General features: G+C 53.4%; 2 protein-coding genes across 3 annotated transcripts in view; both read right to left on the bottom strand.

Moving 5' to 3' along the window:
- Adgrb2 (adhesion G protein-coupled receptor B2) overlaps positions 1-3,802 on the bottom strand; it is a 63,497-nt gene extending 59,695 nt beyond the window's left edge. The window contains exon 1 of the mRNA XM_076565191.1: positions 3,615-3,802. The gene's annotated coding sequence lies outside the window, so the exon portion shown is untranslated. The remainder of the gene's footprint in view (positions 1-3,614) is intronic.
- A 2,801-nt stretch (positions 3,803-6,603) lies between these two features.
- Spocd1 (SPOC domain containing 1) overlaps positions 6,604-17,422 on the bottom strand; it is a 28,409-nt gene continuing 17,590 nt past the window's right edge. The window contains exons 2-14 of one of the 2 annotated variants that reach the window (XM_006975684.4): positions 16,930-16,971; positions 15,916-16,062; positions 15,410-15,461; positions 15,121-15,199; positions 14,240-14,399; positions 14,006-14,122; positions 12,307-12,432; positions 10,066-10,177; positions 9,693-9,843; positions 9,239-9,374; positions 8,684-8,773; positions 8,081-8,267; positions 6,604-7,375 (exon numbers count right to left, since the gene is read on the bottom strand). In XM_006975684.4, the coding sequence (XP_006975746.4) occupies positions 6,711-7,375; positions 8,081-8,267; positions 8,684-8,773; positions 9,239-9,374; positions 9,693-9,843; positions 10,066-10,177; positions 12,307-12,432; positions 14,006-14,122; positions 14,240-14,399; positions 15,121-15,199; positions 15,410-15,461; positions 15,916-16,062; positions 16,930-16,971 (2,064 nt within the window). In that variant the 3' untranslated portion in view covers positions 6,604-6,710. Of the gene's footprint in view, positions 7,376-8,080; positions 8,268-8,683; positions 8,774-9,238; positions 9,375-9,692; positions 9,844-10,065; positions 10,178-12,306; positions 12,433-14,005; positions 14,123-14,239; positions 14,400-15,120; positions 15,200-15,409; positions 15,462-15,915; positions 16,063-16,193; positions 16,284-16,929; positions 16,972-17,422 lie in introns of those variants that run through there. The other variant, XM_076565190.1, reaches the window with a different exon arrangement.

Here is a 17,422-nt window from a genome sequence, read left to right as displayed (position 1 = left end):
TGGCCTGTGTCCTTTTACAGTAGGATTTTTTGTGTATGATGGCATGTGTCCCAGACTGGAGACTTGGTGCGGAGATTTTCCTTTGGGGGGAGGGCTATTAGTTCGTGTGTGTGTGTGTGTGTGTGTGTGTGTGTGTGTGTGTGTGTGTGTGCTGGGTGTATATATGCATATGAATGTCAGAGGGCAAGCTTGGGTATTAATTCTCAGAAACTGCTCACTTTGTTGTTTATTTGTTTTTGAAACAAGGCAGGGTCTCTCCCTGGAACAGGAGACTTGCAGAATATGCAAGGTTTGCTGGCCACTGAGGCCAGGATTCCTCCTGGTCCTGACTCTCCCACACTGGAATTACAAGCATATGTCATAACTAGCTTTTCACGTGGGTGCTGAAGGTTGAACTCAGGTCCCCATTGCTGGCACAGCACATATTTGACTAATTGAACTATCTTCCCAGCCTTGGATATTAGTTTTGTTTGTATAATTTTGGCCTTGAACTCACTCTGTAACCTAGGCTGGCCTCGAACTTGCCATCTGTGATGGCTAGTTTTATGTCAGTTTGACACAAGCTAGAGTTATCTGGAAGGAGGGAACCTCAATTGAGAAAATTCCTCCATAGCATCCTGCTGTAGGTCATTTCCTTAATTAGTGATTGAGGGGGGAGGGCGCAGTCCATTATGGGTGGGGCCAGCCCCAGGCTGGTGGTCCTGGGTTCTATAAGAAATCAGGCTGAGCAGGCCATGGGGAGCAAGCCAGTAATAACAACCCCTCTCCATGGCCTCTGCATCAGCTCCCGCCTCCAGGTTCCTGCCCCATTTGAGTTCCTGTCCCGACTTCCTTCAGTGATGGACTATGATATGGAAGCGTAAGCCAAATAAACCCTTTCTCCCCAACTTGCTTTCGGTCATGAGGTTTCATCACAGCAATAGACACCCTAACTAAGACACCATCCTTCTGCCCCCAGAGTCCTAGTCTAGGGGTTTTCCATGGGGAACTCTCTCAGATCAGGAGAAACTGAACCTTCACATCTGTTTCTTTAAAGTGGCTGAAAGGTCCTATGAGGGGATCCGGGCCAGCCAAGGAGCCTACAGCATTCCTAACTCCCCTGAGCTCCACTTCCTGGAGGTGGGCTCTAGCTTCATGGATCCAGAGATCACCAGAGTTCCTGGGTTCCTTACGGCATCCTCCCCTCACACCCACCCACAGAGAAGCAGGTCACATGTAAATCTCCTCTTATGTACAGTGGTATATTATGCAGAACTGTGTATTAGTCAAACACATACACACAGAATCCCAAACCCATCAGACTCAAGCATATGATGAATACATAATCGTGTTTATATCATGACAGACCAATATAGCTTAATATAAATGTAAACATATAGGTGCATGCATATTTACATGTTGGAACATGTCTACAAATTGATAACTTACATACAAGCACACACAGATATGAATGCTTAGAACCATCAGCGTGCATCACTCTGGCATATATATTCATGTGCATTCTGCCCCTTCATGTCCCTTCCTACCCTCCCTCCACTTCTCATAGGCTTTAGCTCTCACCAAGATGATCCCCACGCAAGGTGGGCACCAGAAGACGGCAAACATGGTATGCCAATAGGATCCCATGTGTAGGAAGCTGTGTTTATAATGTCTACATTTAGATCATTATATATTTCATCATCTGTGTAGTTCCAGCTCTGTGTGACATGTGAGTGTCTCAGTGACACTGCGTATTTTCCAGCATGTCTGTGTTTATTTCTGGAAGGACTTCTTTGTGTCTGTGTCTATCCATCTGGGTGAACGTGAGCTTTACGGCTGGAGTGTGTCTGTGTAACTATGTCCTGTGGACCATCCCTCTGTGTGCCTGGATGTATATGCCCATGTGTACATATCTGGGCATTGCCCCGTGTGTCAATGGCTCTGTAGTCCAGACTCTAACTAGCTCAAGTGTCTCCACTGCCAGCAGAGGCTATGGCCAGGGTGGAGCCAGGTGAGACTGGACTGAATTCCCCAGCGGTTGACAGTCGTATTTACAGAGCTCCGAGTAGGACATAATTGCTTCTATTAATCTTTCTCCGGTTGTTAATTGCTCACTTATCGGGTTGTGTATTATGCCGACTGTTGCTCTTAATTCGCCTCCATAGCTGCAGGTGTTTGCTGCCTTATTAACTGTTAATCGGCGCGGCTAGGGACAGAGAGTTAATTGGCCCCTGGAGTGGGACGCAGGCGGGCCAGCCGGGCACTGCCAGGCTCTCAGCCTGTCCCTGGAACTCTCACCTGTGGAGTACAGGTGGCTACCGGGAAAGGGCTGGCCTACTGGCAGCCAAGAGTGGTCCTGTATACAGCAGTCGGAACAACAACTACCAAGTCCCCATACAGTCCTTCCTCCTCCCAGAAGCCAACTGACCAATCAGAGCCAAGCTCCTATGCCTTTCTTCATCACCAACAACCATATTCTACCCAAGACAGGAAGCAATCCCATTTATGTTAATTATGCCTAGTGAGAGCTATCCCCAGCACAGAATGGAACTGGGTTTGCCCTTCAATGCCTCTTCTTCCTCCTTGTGGCTCCAGCAGTCAAGGCTGGTTAAGGTTAGAAGGACATTGGGAGAAAGAAAGGCAAGAAAGAGCCTCTACCAGAACGTGAAGGGCAGAAGTCAGACCCGGGAAGGACTTCCGCCACCTTTCAAGGAGGCAGCTTCCAGGAAGTTCTGTTCCATTCCAACCACACTTCTGCTTGCATAGTCCCAAGAATGGGGAACTCACTCCCTGTACTGATGCTGCGGGGAGGGGGGCGCTTTTCATTCTCCCCCATTTTCCCACGCCCCACGACCGCCCCATGAGACTCCCAAGTATCCTCAGTAGGGAAACTGAGGTCTAAGAAGAACAAGGTAGTAGCCCCAGAGTTCTTCGATCCTCCCTGGTGCAAGCTCAGACAGGCAACTCTCTGAGCAAAGTTCGGGCTCTCCTTTCCTAACTCATCACAGGCACCTCAGTCTGGCCTCCCAGTCAGCTGCTGCCCAGCGGCCACCTTAAGGTCCAGTGCCTGGATAGGAATACAAGGGCTCCTGACCCAGTGAACTCCTTGAGAGCATCGGTGGAGTGGGAGGGCAGGCTCCATGGTACACCAACCTGGCTTGGCCAGTATTTCTCATCCCATGCCTGGAATCCAGCCTGCCCTGACATATGGAAGTTCTTCCTGTCATCTCTGGAGCTGCAAAGGAAGTTCATTTGCTTTAGCTGGGTTCTGAGTGGATGGAACTGGGCTCTAAGGAGGGAGTCGAGGAACAACCATACACTGCCTACCGTCCACCAGAACATCAACGACCATGTGCCGAAGTGGCACCCCGCCAACCCTCACATAACCTAGTGAGTTAGAGATTAGTATGCCTATTTACAGAGAAGGAAACTGAGTCACAGAAAAGGGCACCAACCTAAGATGACACAGCCAGGAAAGGCAGGACTGGGGTCCAACAACTCTCGGTGTTGCTTAGGGAACTGAGTCTTCGGTTGGGATGTTTCTGTAAGGGCATGAGTGGACCAGAACTGATAGTCACTGTCAGAGGTCTCCCACCCACCTCAAATCCCAGAACACGGAGACGCAAAACACTCACGCATGCGCAGTCCAGGTGGCCATCGGACGGGATGAAAGCAAAGCGAGGGGAACTGTCCAGGGATAGTTGCCCAAACAAGTTCCGGCTCCGCCTCTATGTTAATGACATGCAGATATATGTAAATTTGCACACGCAACTGCTTAAACCTTTGGGAGCAATAGGGTGACACGGGAGCAGTTGCTATGGAAATTCAAAAGAGACAATCTCCCCCCACCCCCCCCCGCACCAGCAGGCGCACAGACACGTGTACAAAGGCCCAGGGTTCCTCGCTCTGGAGCCCAGAGGATCACGGAGTAACAGAGGGTGTGAACCGGAAGGAACCCCGGAGACTGCGCCCAGCCTGGGGGTGCCGACGCCGGTCCTGGTTGGGGGCGGGCGGCGTCCGCTAAAACCCTTTGGGCAGCGGGCGACTCCTCCTCGGCCTAGCAACCAGGGCCCCGCCCGGCGTTGCATAGCAACAATCCTAGAACCTAGCAACCGCCGATCACACCCCCTAGCAACGTCATGCCAGGCTGCGTTCCTGGCCCCTATCAAGAGATAAGCAAAGGTCTTGTGAACTAGGAACAGAAGGTTGATGGGGGTCATATGCCCAGCCCCCAGCCCGAGGCAGTATACAGGATTTCGGGATATATATATATATCCCGCTTCCTGGGGCGAGTTGTCAGAAGGCCGCGTTTGCGCCCCCACCTAGGGAAGAGCAAACTGAAGCTCTAAAGGCAGGCCCCAGCGAGGGCAGAGGCTAGCTCTTCCCCGATGCCTCTCCTGTCTCCCCAGGAGAAAGCTGCGGCTGGCCAGGGGGAGGCGTGAGCCGCGGTGTCCCCAAACCCGCTACGTTAGGAAAGCCACCCAAGTTGCAGGCTCCAAGAGGAGCTGCAGGTTTGCATAGTAATTTACAAAATTTGCATTTAGCGCGGAGGCTGCGGCAATCCCATGCCCTCTGAGCCAGAGGAGTTCCCTCAAGAGCCCTGTTCCTTTCCCTGGTTCACCTGTCCAGAACCTTCTCCCTGCTCTCACTCACAACCCACCCTCGCCCACCACCCCCGCTTCCAACCCCTCCCACTTTTCTCTCACCCGCCCCCAGCTCAGCATCCATCGGTCCTGCCAGCCCCGACCTCCATCCCAAGGCAAAGGGCCCCCTCTGCTGTCGGCTGGGGGTAGGGCAGCCGCAGAGCTCTTGGGGTAGCAAGAGGGCTCCTCTTATTAATCATCTCCTCTCCCTTTCCAGTCTAGCAGGCTCCAGAATGAGGCTTGCTTCGGATGCTGCAGCGAAGGGCGGGGTCCTGGGCGAATCAGCCTGGGGCTGCCGGCTCCCAAGTCAGTCCCCAGACTCACGGCTGCTATGAGAAGCTCACTCTAGATCCAAGGCAAGGCAGCAGTGGTCAACCTACATCCCACCTCACCAGGCTTAAATGTCTTCTCAGGCTTAGACCCTGGCTGTCTCTGGGAGTTGTCAGGATCTGCAGAAAGCAGTCCCCTTCAACAGAGACCCCATGCACAAACCTTCAGTCACACGCATGGACCGACAGGCCCTCACAGATGCACATGGACACAAACACTTAGAGAATACTGTGGTATCTTGTGCCATCCCTCGACTTACCCAAAAGAAAAATTGACTTCAGAAACTTAAAATTACTCCTGGAGCTAGAGAGAAGGCCCCAATGGCTAAAAGCCTATCAACCCCTGCATTAGAGGGAGGGGGTAGCAACTAGCTAATTTACAAAGCTCACTGGCCAGCCAGCCAACCTAGCCAAAGGGTGAGCTTCCAGTTCGGTGAGAAATCCTGTCTCACAGCAGTAAGAGGCCGGTGATGGAGGAAGACACCAAAGCCCTGCTCTGACCTCCGTGACTCACAGGTACGCTGGCACACCACAACGAAATGAAGAAAAATAAAGCCACTCCCTTACCTTCCTAACACCTCTACCTCCTCCTGTCCCTCGTCAGTTTCTCTCCTCCAACCCCTGCTGTCTTCTCTCCCTCCACTGATTCTTTCCCTTAATCCAGATTTTGGGTTTTGTTTGTTTGTTTGTTTTGGTTTGTTTGTTTTTGGAGACAGAATTTATAGAATGAATATATATATATATTAGAGCAGCTTACAATCCACGGTCTGTAATGTCCAACAATGTCCACCAATGGAGAGTCCAAGAATCCAGTAGTTGCTCCGTCTACAAGGGGGGTCTGTCTCAGCTGGTCTTCAGTATATGCCAGAATCCTGAAGAAGTTGGCTCCAAGCCAGTGAAGGAATGGACTTGCTAGCAAGAGGAAACAGGCAAAGAGAGCAAGCTCCCTTCTTCCATGTCCTCGCTGTAGGCTGCCAGCAGAGAAGGTGTGGCCCAGATTAAAGGTGGATCTTCCCACCTCAAAGATCCAGATTAGAAATGGGTCTTCCCACTTCAAATGATTTAGTTAAGGGAAAAAAAAACCTCCTCACAGGGTATAGCCAGACATTTGGATTTTAGTTAATTCCAGATGCAGTCAAGTCAAGAATAGCCATCACAGGGTTGGGCAGTGGTGGTGCACGCCTTTAGTCCCAGCACTCAGGAAGCAGTCAGGCTTCTGAGTTCAAGGCCAGACCGGTCTACAGAGCAAATTCCCAGGCAGCCAGGATTACACAAAGAAACCTTGTCTCCAAAACACAAATAAGTAAGTAAGTAAAAATAAAATAATATAGCCATCACAGACAGGATTTCACTGTGTAACACTGTCTAGCCTGGAACTTGCTATGTAGAACAATCTGGCCTCAAACTCTAGAGATCTGCCTGCCTCTGCCTCCGGAGTGCTGGGATTAAATGTGCCCACACTCAACTCAGAGTATTTTTTTAAAATGCCTCCAGAAGCCACAAAGCAAAACCTTTGTCCTGCGGCAAACTGATGGTTCAGAACCCCCCATCAGCAATAGGGGGGGTCATGCACTTGTGGAAAAAAAATTTCAAAGACACCAAGCCACATCTGGATGGGACTAGGGACGCTCCTACACAGCCATCAGATGCAATTCTTATTTTGTCAAGTTTTTATTGAACCAAAAATCACCATCCAACAAGCTGCAGAACGGATACAAACTGGGCGGGTGGGGAAACGCTGACCGGCCTTTCCTCTCACTCAGCATTGAGAGTCAGGGAATGGACACTTCTGTTCCGGTGGGTCCGAAGGGTCAGGCCTCTCCGGCCAAAGACACTCAGAGCCACCTCCATCCATAGGGCCCAGAGAAGGGTCTGGGGTTGGCCCAGGGGGATCCGGAACTGCAGATACCTCAGAGGAGGGGAGGGGAGGCCCCTGGCCTGCGGGCCACAGAAAGGCCTGGAACTGGTGACTCATGGTCACTAAGACCTTGAGGTGCTGGAGTAGGTCTTGGTGGAAACAGGAGGTCCTGTGGAGGTGCTGTCCACGGCCAATGCCGGGGAAAACTGGCCCACCTGAACTGGGATGTCGGGGGTGGCCCCAACTTGCTTCTGGGGACTGCTGCCCCCAGCCAGGTCCCTGCCTCCCCCTGCCTCTGGGGAGGCTCTGCCCAGCACAACCACTCCTTGGAGCCAGGCTGCCCTTGGCCAAGCTCTGTTTGGGGGCCTCCCCTTGGGAAAGTGATCCTCTCGGGGTGGTCTCTGATGCCCTGTCCTCCGGCTGGTAGCATCTCCTCTCCACTCGTTTGCTGAAGGAGGCAGTCTTGGGAACCCTGTTCCCCACAGGGACGGACAGAGCTGTGTCTGGAAGCCCATCCTTAGGGAACAGGACCGCTAGTAACAGGCTCGTGTGAGTGGTTTCAAGACCTGGGAAGAGGAGAAGGAAGGGTCCCAAGACCTGGAGGAAGCCGACATGGGTTCCCTAAAAGCTGCCGTGGGTCTGGAAGTTTGATCATGAGAACTTCCTGACAGTGAGATGGAGAAAAGCGAGCAGGCAAGTGAGCCTGTCTCAGAAAACTTGGTCTAGGTGATCAGGGGTCACCTGGCAGAGGGTAGCACATGGATGGCCTGACCTCAAGGCTGCATGGAGACAGTCTATACCATCCCGGGGGTTGGTGTATCATCTGTCCTTGTGCCGACCACAAAGTGAGGCAACGACTTCTGAATGAATGAAGGGTGAATAGCTGTGGGCTGGGCAGTAGCACTGAGGGAGACCTCGTGAACATAGAAGGTGTGGACCTGGACTAGCTGGCAGCTATGTCCCAAGACAAGCTGGGCTTTTGCCCAGAACCACCTGATGGAGGACACGTCAATCTGCTTCCAATACTGGGAGCTGCAGCCCAGAAAGGTCTTAAGGCCGCTCTTGAGTCCCTAAGGTCCTCTTCCATAGGTGCCTTCCTAGGGCTACGCCTAGGCTGATCCTTGCCCTGAAGCCAGGCCTGGCTAAGGCAGCTGCAGAGTCAGGCCCTTCCCTCCTAACCTTTTCAGTCAGTTGTCTGCATCTGCCTCTGTCCTGCCACCCCGGGGTCACCTGTGGTTGCAATCCTATTCAGGTATACACCGGGTTCTCACCTGGGCCTCCCAGAGGGCGCAGTCGGGCTGGCAGAGGCTGGAAGGCGGGCAGGGGCAGCAGGACCATCTTCGCGTGCTGCACAGTGGCCAGGCAGTGCCGCTGCTTGTTGTTGAGGTAGGAGTAGAGCATGCGGTAGTTCTGGATGTCCCGAGACCCATGGGGACACAGTCGGACCACGCAGATGTCCTGGGATACAACAGGAAGTGGCAAAGGAGCTGTCATCCTCTTGGCCTGCAGGCACACTAAGACTCAACAGGACAGTGGTTCTCAACCTTCCTAATGCTGCCACCCTTTAATACAGTGATCCCCCAACCATAAAATTATTTTTGTTACAGTTTCATAACTGTGATTTTTTGCAACTTAAGTTATGAATCATAGTGTAAATTATCTGATATGCAGGATATCTGATATGGGACCCCTGTGAAAAGGTCGTTTGACCTCCCTGGGGTCGTGACTCACTGGTTGAGAACCACTGTTCTAGGAAGAAGACAGAGGGGGGGATCTTGCCCAGGGTCATTGATGAGCCTAGAATCTAGGTGGGGAGGGAAGGAGATGGGAAGGAGAGGCCAAAAGAGAGGGTACCCTAAAAGCAGGCTGTTTACCTTTGCTCTGGCTGGGCACATGAGGTCTAGAAGATCCCAGAGGTCCTTCGGTCGGAGGCAGCCTGCTGAGCGAATGACCTCCGGCAGAGCCTGGGGGCAGGTGATTGGTCAGCACCCAGCTTCCCACCCTTTTAGACAGTTTCATTTCCCATTACCTCAGGCCAAAGCCTGAGGAGAAGGGCAGGCAGACTCTCAGGGGCTCCCCAGAGAGCTCTAACTGCCCCTGAAGGCCTACAGATTGTTCTGGCCAAAGTCTCACAGGCTCACACTCACTCCCCACCTAACAGTTTAGCCATCAGTCAGTCAGTCAACAATCACTCCTAAACCTTCCGGTGAGCTGAGAGGCCCCAGGATGCTCTCCCAGAACCTCTCTTGCCTTATGCCTTGAGGTAGAGAGATCTATCACGCTCAGTGTGTCTCACGATCGGGCTAGTGTGTCATCTGGCCTCAAGCATAGTTGGCATAAGGCTCGCTGGTGATGTGTAGAACCGATGGATGATTACCCACTGGGCTGGGCAGTATGGAAGGGAGTCCTCATAGGCAGAAGTGGAGTACCTGGACAAGTTGACAACTGTGTCCCGAGACCAACTGGGCCTTGACCCGGAAACGCTTGATGGAGAACATGTCTAATGAGCCCTCCCAGGGCGGAGGGCTGGGTGGGACATTTTTGTGTCCAGCAGGCATCTGGAGCCTAGAAGGAGGGACAGGGCAGGGGCAGGCAGAGTCATTCATTAGGGTGTCCCCAGCACCCCTTCCTTTGCACAGCCAGTCCTGCATGCTCACTGCAGAGACCTGAGTACTGATCCAAGTATGGCCTCGTGCAGCAGGGAACCAGGAGGCTGCATGAGTTCCATTTCACAGATAGAAAAACGGAGGCTCACGGACATGGGAAGACTTAAGGTCATAACGGAAGGGAGCTTTGTTATAGCGCCAGCTGGTGGCCTCTCCCACCCATGCTCACTTCACCTGTGTCACTAGCATGGAACCCTGAAGGTTCCCAGTCCCATACCTGTCCTGTGGTTCCTTAGAAGGTGTCTCCCCAGCTGTGAGCATCCCTGGAGAGGACACAGGAGCTGGACTTGGGGCTTTCCAGATGACATTTTCCTCCTTGTTCGTGGTGGCTCTGGAGAGGCCTGGCAGTTCGGTTGAGGATTTCCAGTCTGCAAAGAGCAGAAACCAGAACTGAAAAATGAGCAGGCAGAGACAGAAGACAGCCGCAGCCTGACGACCGAGACTTGAGCCAGCTTCACCCCAAGGTGGCCTGCAGCTCAGGCTCTCCCATTCTGCCTCCTTCGAACCGGGCTACCCACCCAGGTTGTGGCTGATGCCCACATGTGGCTCCAGCCAGCTACCACTGACGCCCTTCCTGCCTCCCTACCCACCCTTGCAGATGTGGCAGTTGGAGTCCCAGATGTGGTGCTGATGCTGATCTGTGGTGTCCTCCAGGGGGGTCGTCAGGGCCTGTTGGCTGTTCTCTTGGGGCATCATGGGTTCCTGGAAAGCACGAGGACAGAAAGGAACAGATGGCAATGTGGCCGGGGAGGAGTCCTCTGTGGGTAGAGAGTCTCGGGAATGGGGTTTATTTTTCTAAATATGCTTCTTTTCTAATTTTTTTTTTTTTTTTTTTGGTTTTTTTCGAGACAGGGTTTCTCGGTGTAGCTTTGCGCCTTTCCTGGGACTCACTTGGTAGCCCAGGCTGGCCTCGAACTCACAAAGATCCGCCTGCCTCTGCCTCCCGAGTGCTGGGATTAAAGGCGTGCGCCACCACCGCCCGGCTCTTTTCTAATTTTATAATTATAATTTTTACAATTTTACTGGAAATTTGTAAAGAAAACTTGGGAAATTAAAAAAATCAAAATATTGCCGGGGTGGTGGTGGCGCATGCCTTTAATCCAGCACTCAGGAGGCAGAGCCAGGCGGATCTCTGTGAGTTCGAGGCCAGCCTGGGCTACAGAGTGAGTTCTAGGAAAGGCTCCAATGAATGCTACACAGAGAAACCCTGTCTTAAAACAACAACAACAACAACAAAAAAAAAAAACGTAAAATTGTAACTTTAAAAACAACAACAACAACCACAACCGTTGAGTCTCTGGGTGCCCTTTGTCATAGTTTCTCTATGCAGAGTCTGGGGGTCCTTTCAGGAATAGCTGGGGTCAAATATCCTTTGTATTCTCGTTTTTCCCGTTAACTGCAATAAAGACATTTGCCCCCTTCTCTCGACCCTGTAGACAGACTATGGGGCAGACTGTCACCTCCGTTGCTAGACATTTGCTGATCACCTCCAGCTGCCACAGAGCCCTGAAGGCGTCCTCATACACAAAGTATTTTCCTAAATCTTGCAACCTTTCCTTAAGTCAGGTTCTGAGAAGCAGATGACAGAATCCGGAAGAACAAGCCTTTAACTGTCTTTCCCCTTACATTAGAAACCCTTCCAAGTACAGAGGCAGGCTGCATTCGGAGGGTTCGGAGGGATCCTCGAAACGCTACCAGGGTCACATCTCCACGCCACTCCTGCCCACTACACTAAGTTGGGTCAACGGTTTGGGCTTCTGGAAGGCTGTGGCGCGTTCTGTGTCAATCACGGCCATGTTCAAATGAGGTGCTGTTTGTAAGAGGGGCAGATGCTCAATATAGGGCAGATCGCTCTTCTCTGTCACCTTCTCCTCTGCCATCTCCTCTCTTCTCTTCTCCTGACACTCTTCTCTGTGTCTCCAGTCCCTCGAGTGCTGACATTCAGCCTCTTGAGGGAACGTGGCTCGGGTGGGCCGGGTAGCAGCTGTGCCCCCTGAGGGCTCTTCTCTGCACAGGCACTGATTCTTCTTGGCTTGGATGCCACGTGGGGTGGGGGGTGGGGGGTGGGGGGGGCTGGAGTTTGTCTTATCACGCCTGCTGTCATTTCCTCCAGGGCCTAACACCCAGGAGGGGTTCAACCAATCTGTACTGAGGAAATGAGCATAAGCTAAGGGACTTGCCTGCCCTCCACCCATCTCCTGACCAGAAACACACACAACCAGGTGACAACTGACCCAAGGAGACCCCCAACCAAGCCAGAGTGGCCTTCTGAGAGTGATGGATGTGGGGCAAGGGGAAGGTCCTGCTGGTCACAGGACATGGAGATGCCGGTCAGGCTCTGGGCAAGATGGGGGCGCTCGGCTGCAGGATGGTACAGCATGTGCCAGGGAATGGAGCCGACCCATCAATGAGAGACTTAGATGCTGGGCCTTCTCTGGGTACAAGGGCGAGCTCAGGAGGTTCTCCACCTGGACGGCCCAGGGTGTGGGGCCATTCCCTGCCTGTGGCATCTCCAAGCAAATAAACCCACTAATGAAACGGGTCTCTGTCTTTCACATCTAGAAAAGCCAGTGCCCGAAGCCAGAACAGCTGGGGCTGGGGTGACCGCAATGACAAGCCTTAGTGCCACTCACGGTAAGTGTTCTGAACAGGAAAGAAGGAAGCCCAGCCCTCAGGCAGACTGCCACCACCTGCTCTCAGGCCTCCACCGTGAACAGCCAGGATCACAGAGCCTGCTAAACCTTGAACATGGAGCCCATGGAGTAGGCAGTGACCTTGCTCAGGGCCCCACAGGAGTGGGGCACCTGTGCCTAAGTCAGGTGGTCCCTTACCATCAGGTCCTCCAGGGTCAGCATCTGGTCTGAGTCCCGTGGGATCTCTACCTCGCCCTTGTGAGTCAGTTTGGAGGAGGGAAGTCTAGACAGCTCCTTCTGTTGTTGCTCAAGGATGTCCAGGCCCTACAGAGGCCAAGGCGGACTCAGCCAGGGCCTCCAAGCACCCAGTCAACTCCCTTCCCTCCCCCAAAGTTCCTTCCTTGCCCCCCCTGCCCCCGTTTTCCAGCCTCTCTCTGCTCACTTAGAAAGCGAGCCCCCTCAGCCCTACCCCTCCAGGTTCCACTCACTGAAGCCTTGCCTCCTCTAGGAAGTGTTCCTGGACTTGGCCTTCACCCAAGTCAATTATGCCTCTGGCTGCCCCACCCGACTCCACCCCGGGGGAGGCTGTGGTGTCTGGAACAGGCTGAGTCCCAGATGGGCCATTAATAAAGATTTAAGGATTAGTTTGACTTCGGGCCACCACTTAGTGGCCCTAAGCCTCAGTTTATCTATTCTCTGGGGATTAAGAACACGGTATTAAACAGGACCGTATTAAACAGCACATGGAGAAGGCCCAGCCTAGTCCGAGGTTCATAGCAACCCCAAGCTAGCTGACATTCTTCTTGCTGATCAATGTCACCTAAACTGGAGGCCTGCCTCTCCTTTGCTAATGGTGCAGGAAGATAGGGGTCCTGTACCCCCACACCCCGGCAGAGGGGCCCCATGATGAGGACATGTACGCTGGGCCTTGTACTCCAAAAGGCCCTCACTCGGTTCAGGCTCTGTGTTCATTACCTTGAAATTCTTCACATGCGGGCCTGCATGTCAGTGGCTGGCTGGACGCATGTGCACGTGTGTACACGTGCTCGTGGAAAGCCAGAGATTGATCTTTGATGTGCTCCCTCAGGAGCCATCCACCTTGCTTTGTGAGACAAGGTCTCTCACTGGGCGAGGCTCGCTAGCAAGCCCTAGGGATCTGCCTACTTTTCACATGGATGCTGGAGCTCGAACTCGGGGCTTCGTGCATATGTGGCAAGCACTCTCCGTGCGTATGTGGCCAGCTCCCCCGGCACCCTGGAATTCTGAACGGCTGCTGCACAGAGCCTGCACTGACCTCTGAACTACACAGCTGTTCCCACCCTGTGACACCACCAGTGCCTGGACAGAAACTTGGCTGAGACACTGGAGTCACTGGCTGGGCTCGGGCTATTAGCTCTCCCAGAAGAGCACTTCGGGACCCTCTCCTCCTCAGCGCCTCAGCCCTGGACCAGTTCGGGCCACCTCTGACCACCAAATGTTAGGCCAGCCTTCCCAAAAGCCCGCTCAATGTCACGCCTTCCCTGCTCCCAAGAGTTCCACGCAGGGCGAGGTCCACGGGCATGGGCAGGGGACAGGATGATTTGCCTGAGGAGGGTGGAGCTGAGGGACCCCTTCCTTCAAACCTGAGGTTGGGATGGGAAGAAGAGCACTAGGAACTTCCTCACGGAAGTCCTCCCACCCCCACACAGCCTAACTCCACACCAGCACACGAGTGTGGCCTGTTTTCTTACCTTTGTCCTGGAAGACTCTCTCCCTCCAGCCTGCTGTTTCCTCAGCTCCTCCTCAGTCCTGACTGTCCATCTGTCCTGCTTCCTCTGTCACCGTCTTCCATTTCAGGGCCCACGCACACCCACACACAGGCCCCCCCACCTCGTGTGATTTTGTCCCCCCAGCTCACCCTTTTCTTCTCCTGGTCCCGCCAGCGGGACAGCTCCTTGGGGGCCAGCTGGATTGAGCTCATCTGTACCAGGTCGTGAGGGCTGACATCACAGTGAGCCACTTTGAGAAACAGGTCCTGGGGGGTGGGGAGGAAGAATGCACCGTTTCGCCCTGGGAGCACCCACTTGAACCTACTGTCTGCTCTGGGTGTCCCCAAGGGAGGGCTGGGCCGGCTGCACCTCCCCCAGCTCACCGAGTTCCGGGGATCTCTCAGGTTGAAGAGCAGGCTGCGGTACTTGATCTTGTAGCGGAGGTTGGTGTCCTGGGTCAGGTGGAAGAGAGCCGCCTCAATGCCCTCCGCAATGCCGGCTACCTCTTCTTCCCTCAGCAACAGGTCGGGAAGCTCCTGGACACTGTGAGGACAAGCCAGCCCTGAGCAGGGAAGCTGTCCACTCGCCTAGCCTCAGAAGGAAATGCAGGGGTAGGGAACAGAGACTGGGCTACCTCCGTTCTGTCATGGGTGCTTCCCCACGGACCTGGTGACTCCCACCCCAGCTCTGTGAAGAAGAAGAAATGGTGTAGCTTCCATTGACACAGGGAGAGCTCCGAGTTCAGGGCTCACGCTAAGGCTACACAATGGACCAGGGGGAAATACAAGGGTCGAAGCCAGGCTCCTGGGTCCTGCCAGAGGAGCTGGGTCTGTGTGGAAAGGACCAAGCCTGAAGGTGGGGGGTAAGGAATCAGCTAGAGCAGAGAACCAAGCTGGGGTGGGGAAGTGAAACCTCAACCCCCCCCCCCATCTACTCCTGACTTGCTGTGTGGCCTTTGCCAACTCCTGCCTTCTCTGAGCTTGGTCTCACCATCTGTAAGCGAGAACCTTGGGCTCAAATGTTTGAGACCCTCCCAGATCACACTCTCACTGCAACTGAAGCCATGTATACATTTCAGCTCACCACTGACCTCCCTGTACTAAATGTGTTTAGATTCTCTCTCTCTCTCTCTCTCTCTCTCTCTCTCTCTCTCTCTCTCTCTCTCTCTCTCTCTCTCTCTCTCTCTCTCTCTTAAATGTGGCCTGGCCCAGAGCTACACAGGACAGCTGCCAGCACATCTGGGAGGTAGGCAGCAAAGCCTTACCGAGTCCACAGCACCTCCTGCATGGCACGGACCACAGTGGATCGCACTCCAACATCCAGAAGCATACACTCCTGCTCACCTGCAGTAGGGGGAATGTGTCATGTGATCCCAGGGGACTTCAAGGAACATGAGGAGGGGCAGATTTGAGGGGGCTTGGGTCCCTCCTTAAGGACCTAGGACCCCAGTTCCTTTGGAGGAGAACTTCGGGCTGATGTTGAGTGAAGAAAAGGATCCTAGCCGAAGCCAGGAGCGGGATGAGAATCCTCCCCCAGGCTCTGTGGACTATCACCTGGGTCCTCAGTCCCCTCCTGACGAGGCTTCTCAGTTTCCATGAGGTCACACTGTGGAGAGAGATGAGCAAGGTAAAGAGGACTACTCCAGCCAGCGCTACCTGTGCCAGGAGGGGCTCCATTTACCCACGGCCATGCAGCCTCTACAGAGAGATCCCTAAGGAGCTCTGGGGTGAAGAGGCATCCAAGAGCACTCTATGGTCCATATCCAGTAGATGGCAGGGACCCTGGTACATCGGGACATGTGGGTCAGCCAAGATCACAACAGAACCTTTCCTAACACAGTGAAGGCCCACTCCCCTGTGCCCCCAACCTCCCACGCCTAGTAAGAAGAGCATCCACAGAGCCCAGACCAGCAGCCAACTAGGGCCAACCTACCTCTAAACACTGGTCTGTGTGACTTTAACCGAGTCACCCCATCCTGGGCCTCAGTGACATCATGTCGAAGGTACCCATGGAAGCAAGATTAATCACTAGCACCTAGACAAGGAAGCTAGCGTTGTACCTGATCATCGGCAGGGTGAGAAGTCATGGGCCTTCTCTGCCTCTTGGCTGAGCTGACCTTCGTCAAGTCCTCCAGAGTTTCAAGCTGTCTCCCTGGCTGGCCGTTGCTGAAGGCTCCCAGGAGCTGGATCACTGGCCCAGAGCAGACCTGCAGGGACAGAGCATGCTCTGTCCAAAACAGTCCCTGCCTCGGCTTCTATCACTTACTGTCGCTGGCCTCCACCAGGCAGACCTCCATAAAGACAGGGTCAGTACTATACCCCCAGTGTCCACAAAGACCTGGCACATAGGAGGGCTCACTCAGTGTCTGCTGCCTGGCCACCTCTGGCCCAGACACGAAGCCACCTGTCTCCGGGCCCACTCTCTCCACTTCCTCTCTAACCTCCAGCCCCTGCATAAACAGGCCCTACACTGGGACCCTCCTCCTGACCCTCCATCAGGAAGGGCACACCTGTCCTGACTCCACCTCAAAGATCTCTCACGCCTCTTTCAGGAACTCTGAGAAGCTAAAGCGACCGCCACCCATGTGTTGTCCCTGGGAGAAACTTCCTCAAGGCTATTTAGAAGTGATGAGTAGTTTCAACATGTCTGACACACTGCTCCCTTTTTACCACTACTGCCGGGAAACTCAATGCTTCTTTGGAGCCCAGAAGTTGTGCCTTTTCAGGATTGGTAGATGGAGGGTGAGGGGGTTGTTGTACGAGATACCCAGTGCTTTCTCCTTTTCTTGCTTCCTTTGGGCTTTTCTCTCCTTTTAAAAGGTGCATTTTAAATCTTTTCAGTATGTTGCAAATCCCAGGGATTGTGTTGGAAGCAAGTGTGTGTGTCTGTGTGTCTGTGTGTCTGTGTGTAGGGGGGAGTTGGGCTGAAAGGTTGGAGAGAAACCGAAGTCTAAGCTTCGGCATCCCTGAGGTAAGGGGGTCGGGGGAGAGGGCTCAGAGCCTCTGCTGAGGAGGAGCAGCCCACCCACATCCCAGAGCAAACAAAGATGAGGGCGGTGATGAAGAACACCTACGTAGTACACAAGCTTCGCTCCACAGGGCACTCTCATCTTCTCCTTGGAGAAAAAATAAAGGGGTACAGAGATTAGAATCCAGAGGACCCAGTAACCCACCCCACCCCCAGAGAACTGAAAGGAATGGTGTGCTGGCATTTTTAACAAAGACACTGGGCATAACCCAGTGTCTTCTAATGGGGGCATTGTTAATACATTAGGACACATCCAGACTATAACTTCTATGTGATCATTGAACAGGGGAGGGAGTCACTTAAAAATGACATTCTCCTGGGGGCCTGGATGGTACACATGCCTTGCATGGGCTCATTGCTGTTCCGGACCATGAGGAGGTGTACATTATGTTACCACCTCACAGATGAGGAGACTGAGGCTTGAATCGGCTATAAAGAGTCCTGCGCTACTGACCTGCGCAGTTAATGTTGGAACTTAATTCTTTCCCATTCCACACCCTAGCCCTACACTGAGGGGCTACATGGATCTGTGGAAAGAT

The sequence above is a fragment of the Peromyscus maniculatus genome, chromosome 2, assembly GCF_049852395.1.
Source record: "Peromyscus maniculatus bairdii isolate BWxNUB_F1_BW_parent chromosome 2, HU_Pman_BW_mat_3.1, whole genome shotgun sequence".
Lineage (NCBI taxonomy): Eukaryota > Metazoa > Chordata > Mammalia > Rodentia > Cricetidae > Peromyscus > Peromyscus maniculatus.
This window is presented reverse-complemented; position numbering and strand designations above follow the sequence as displayed.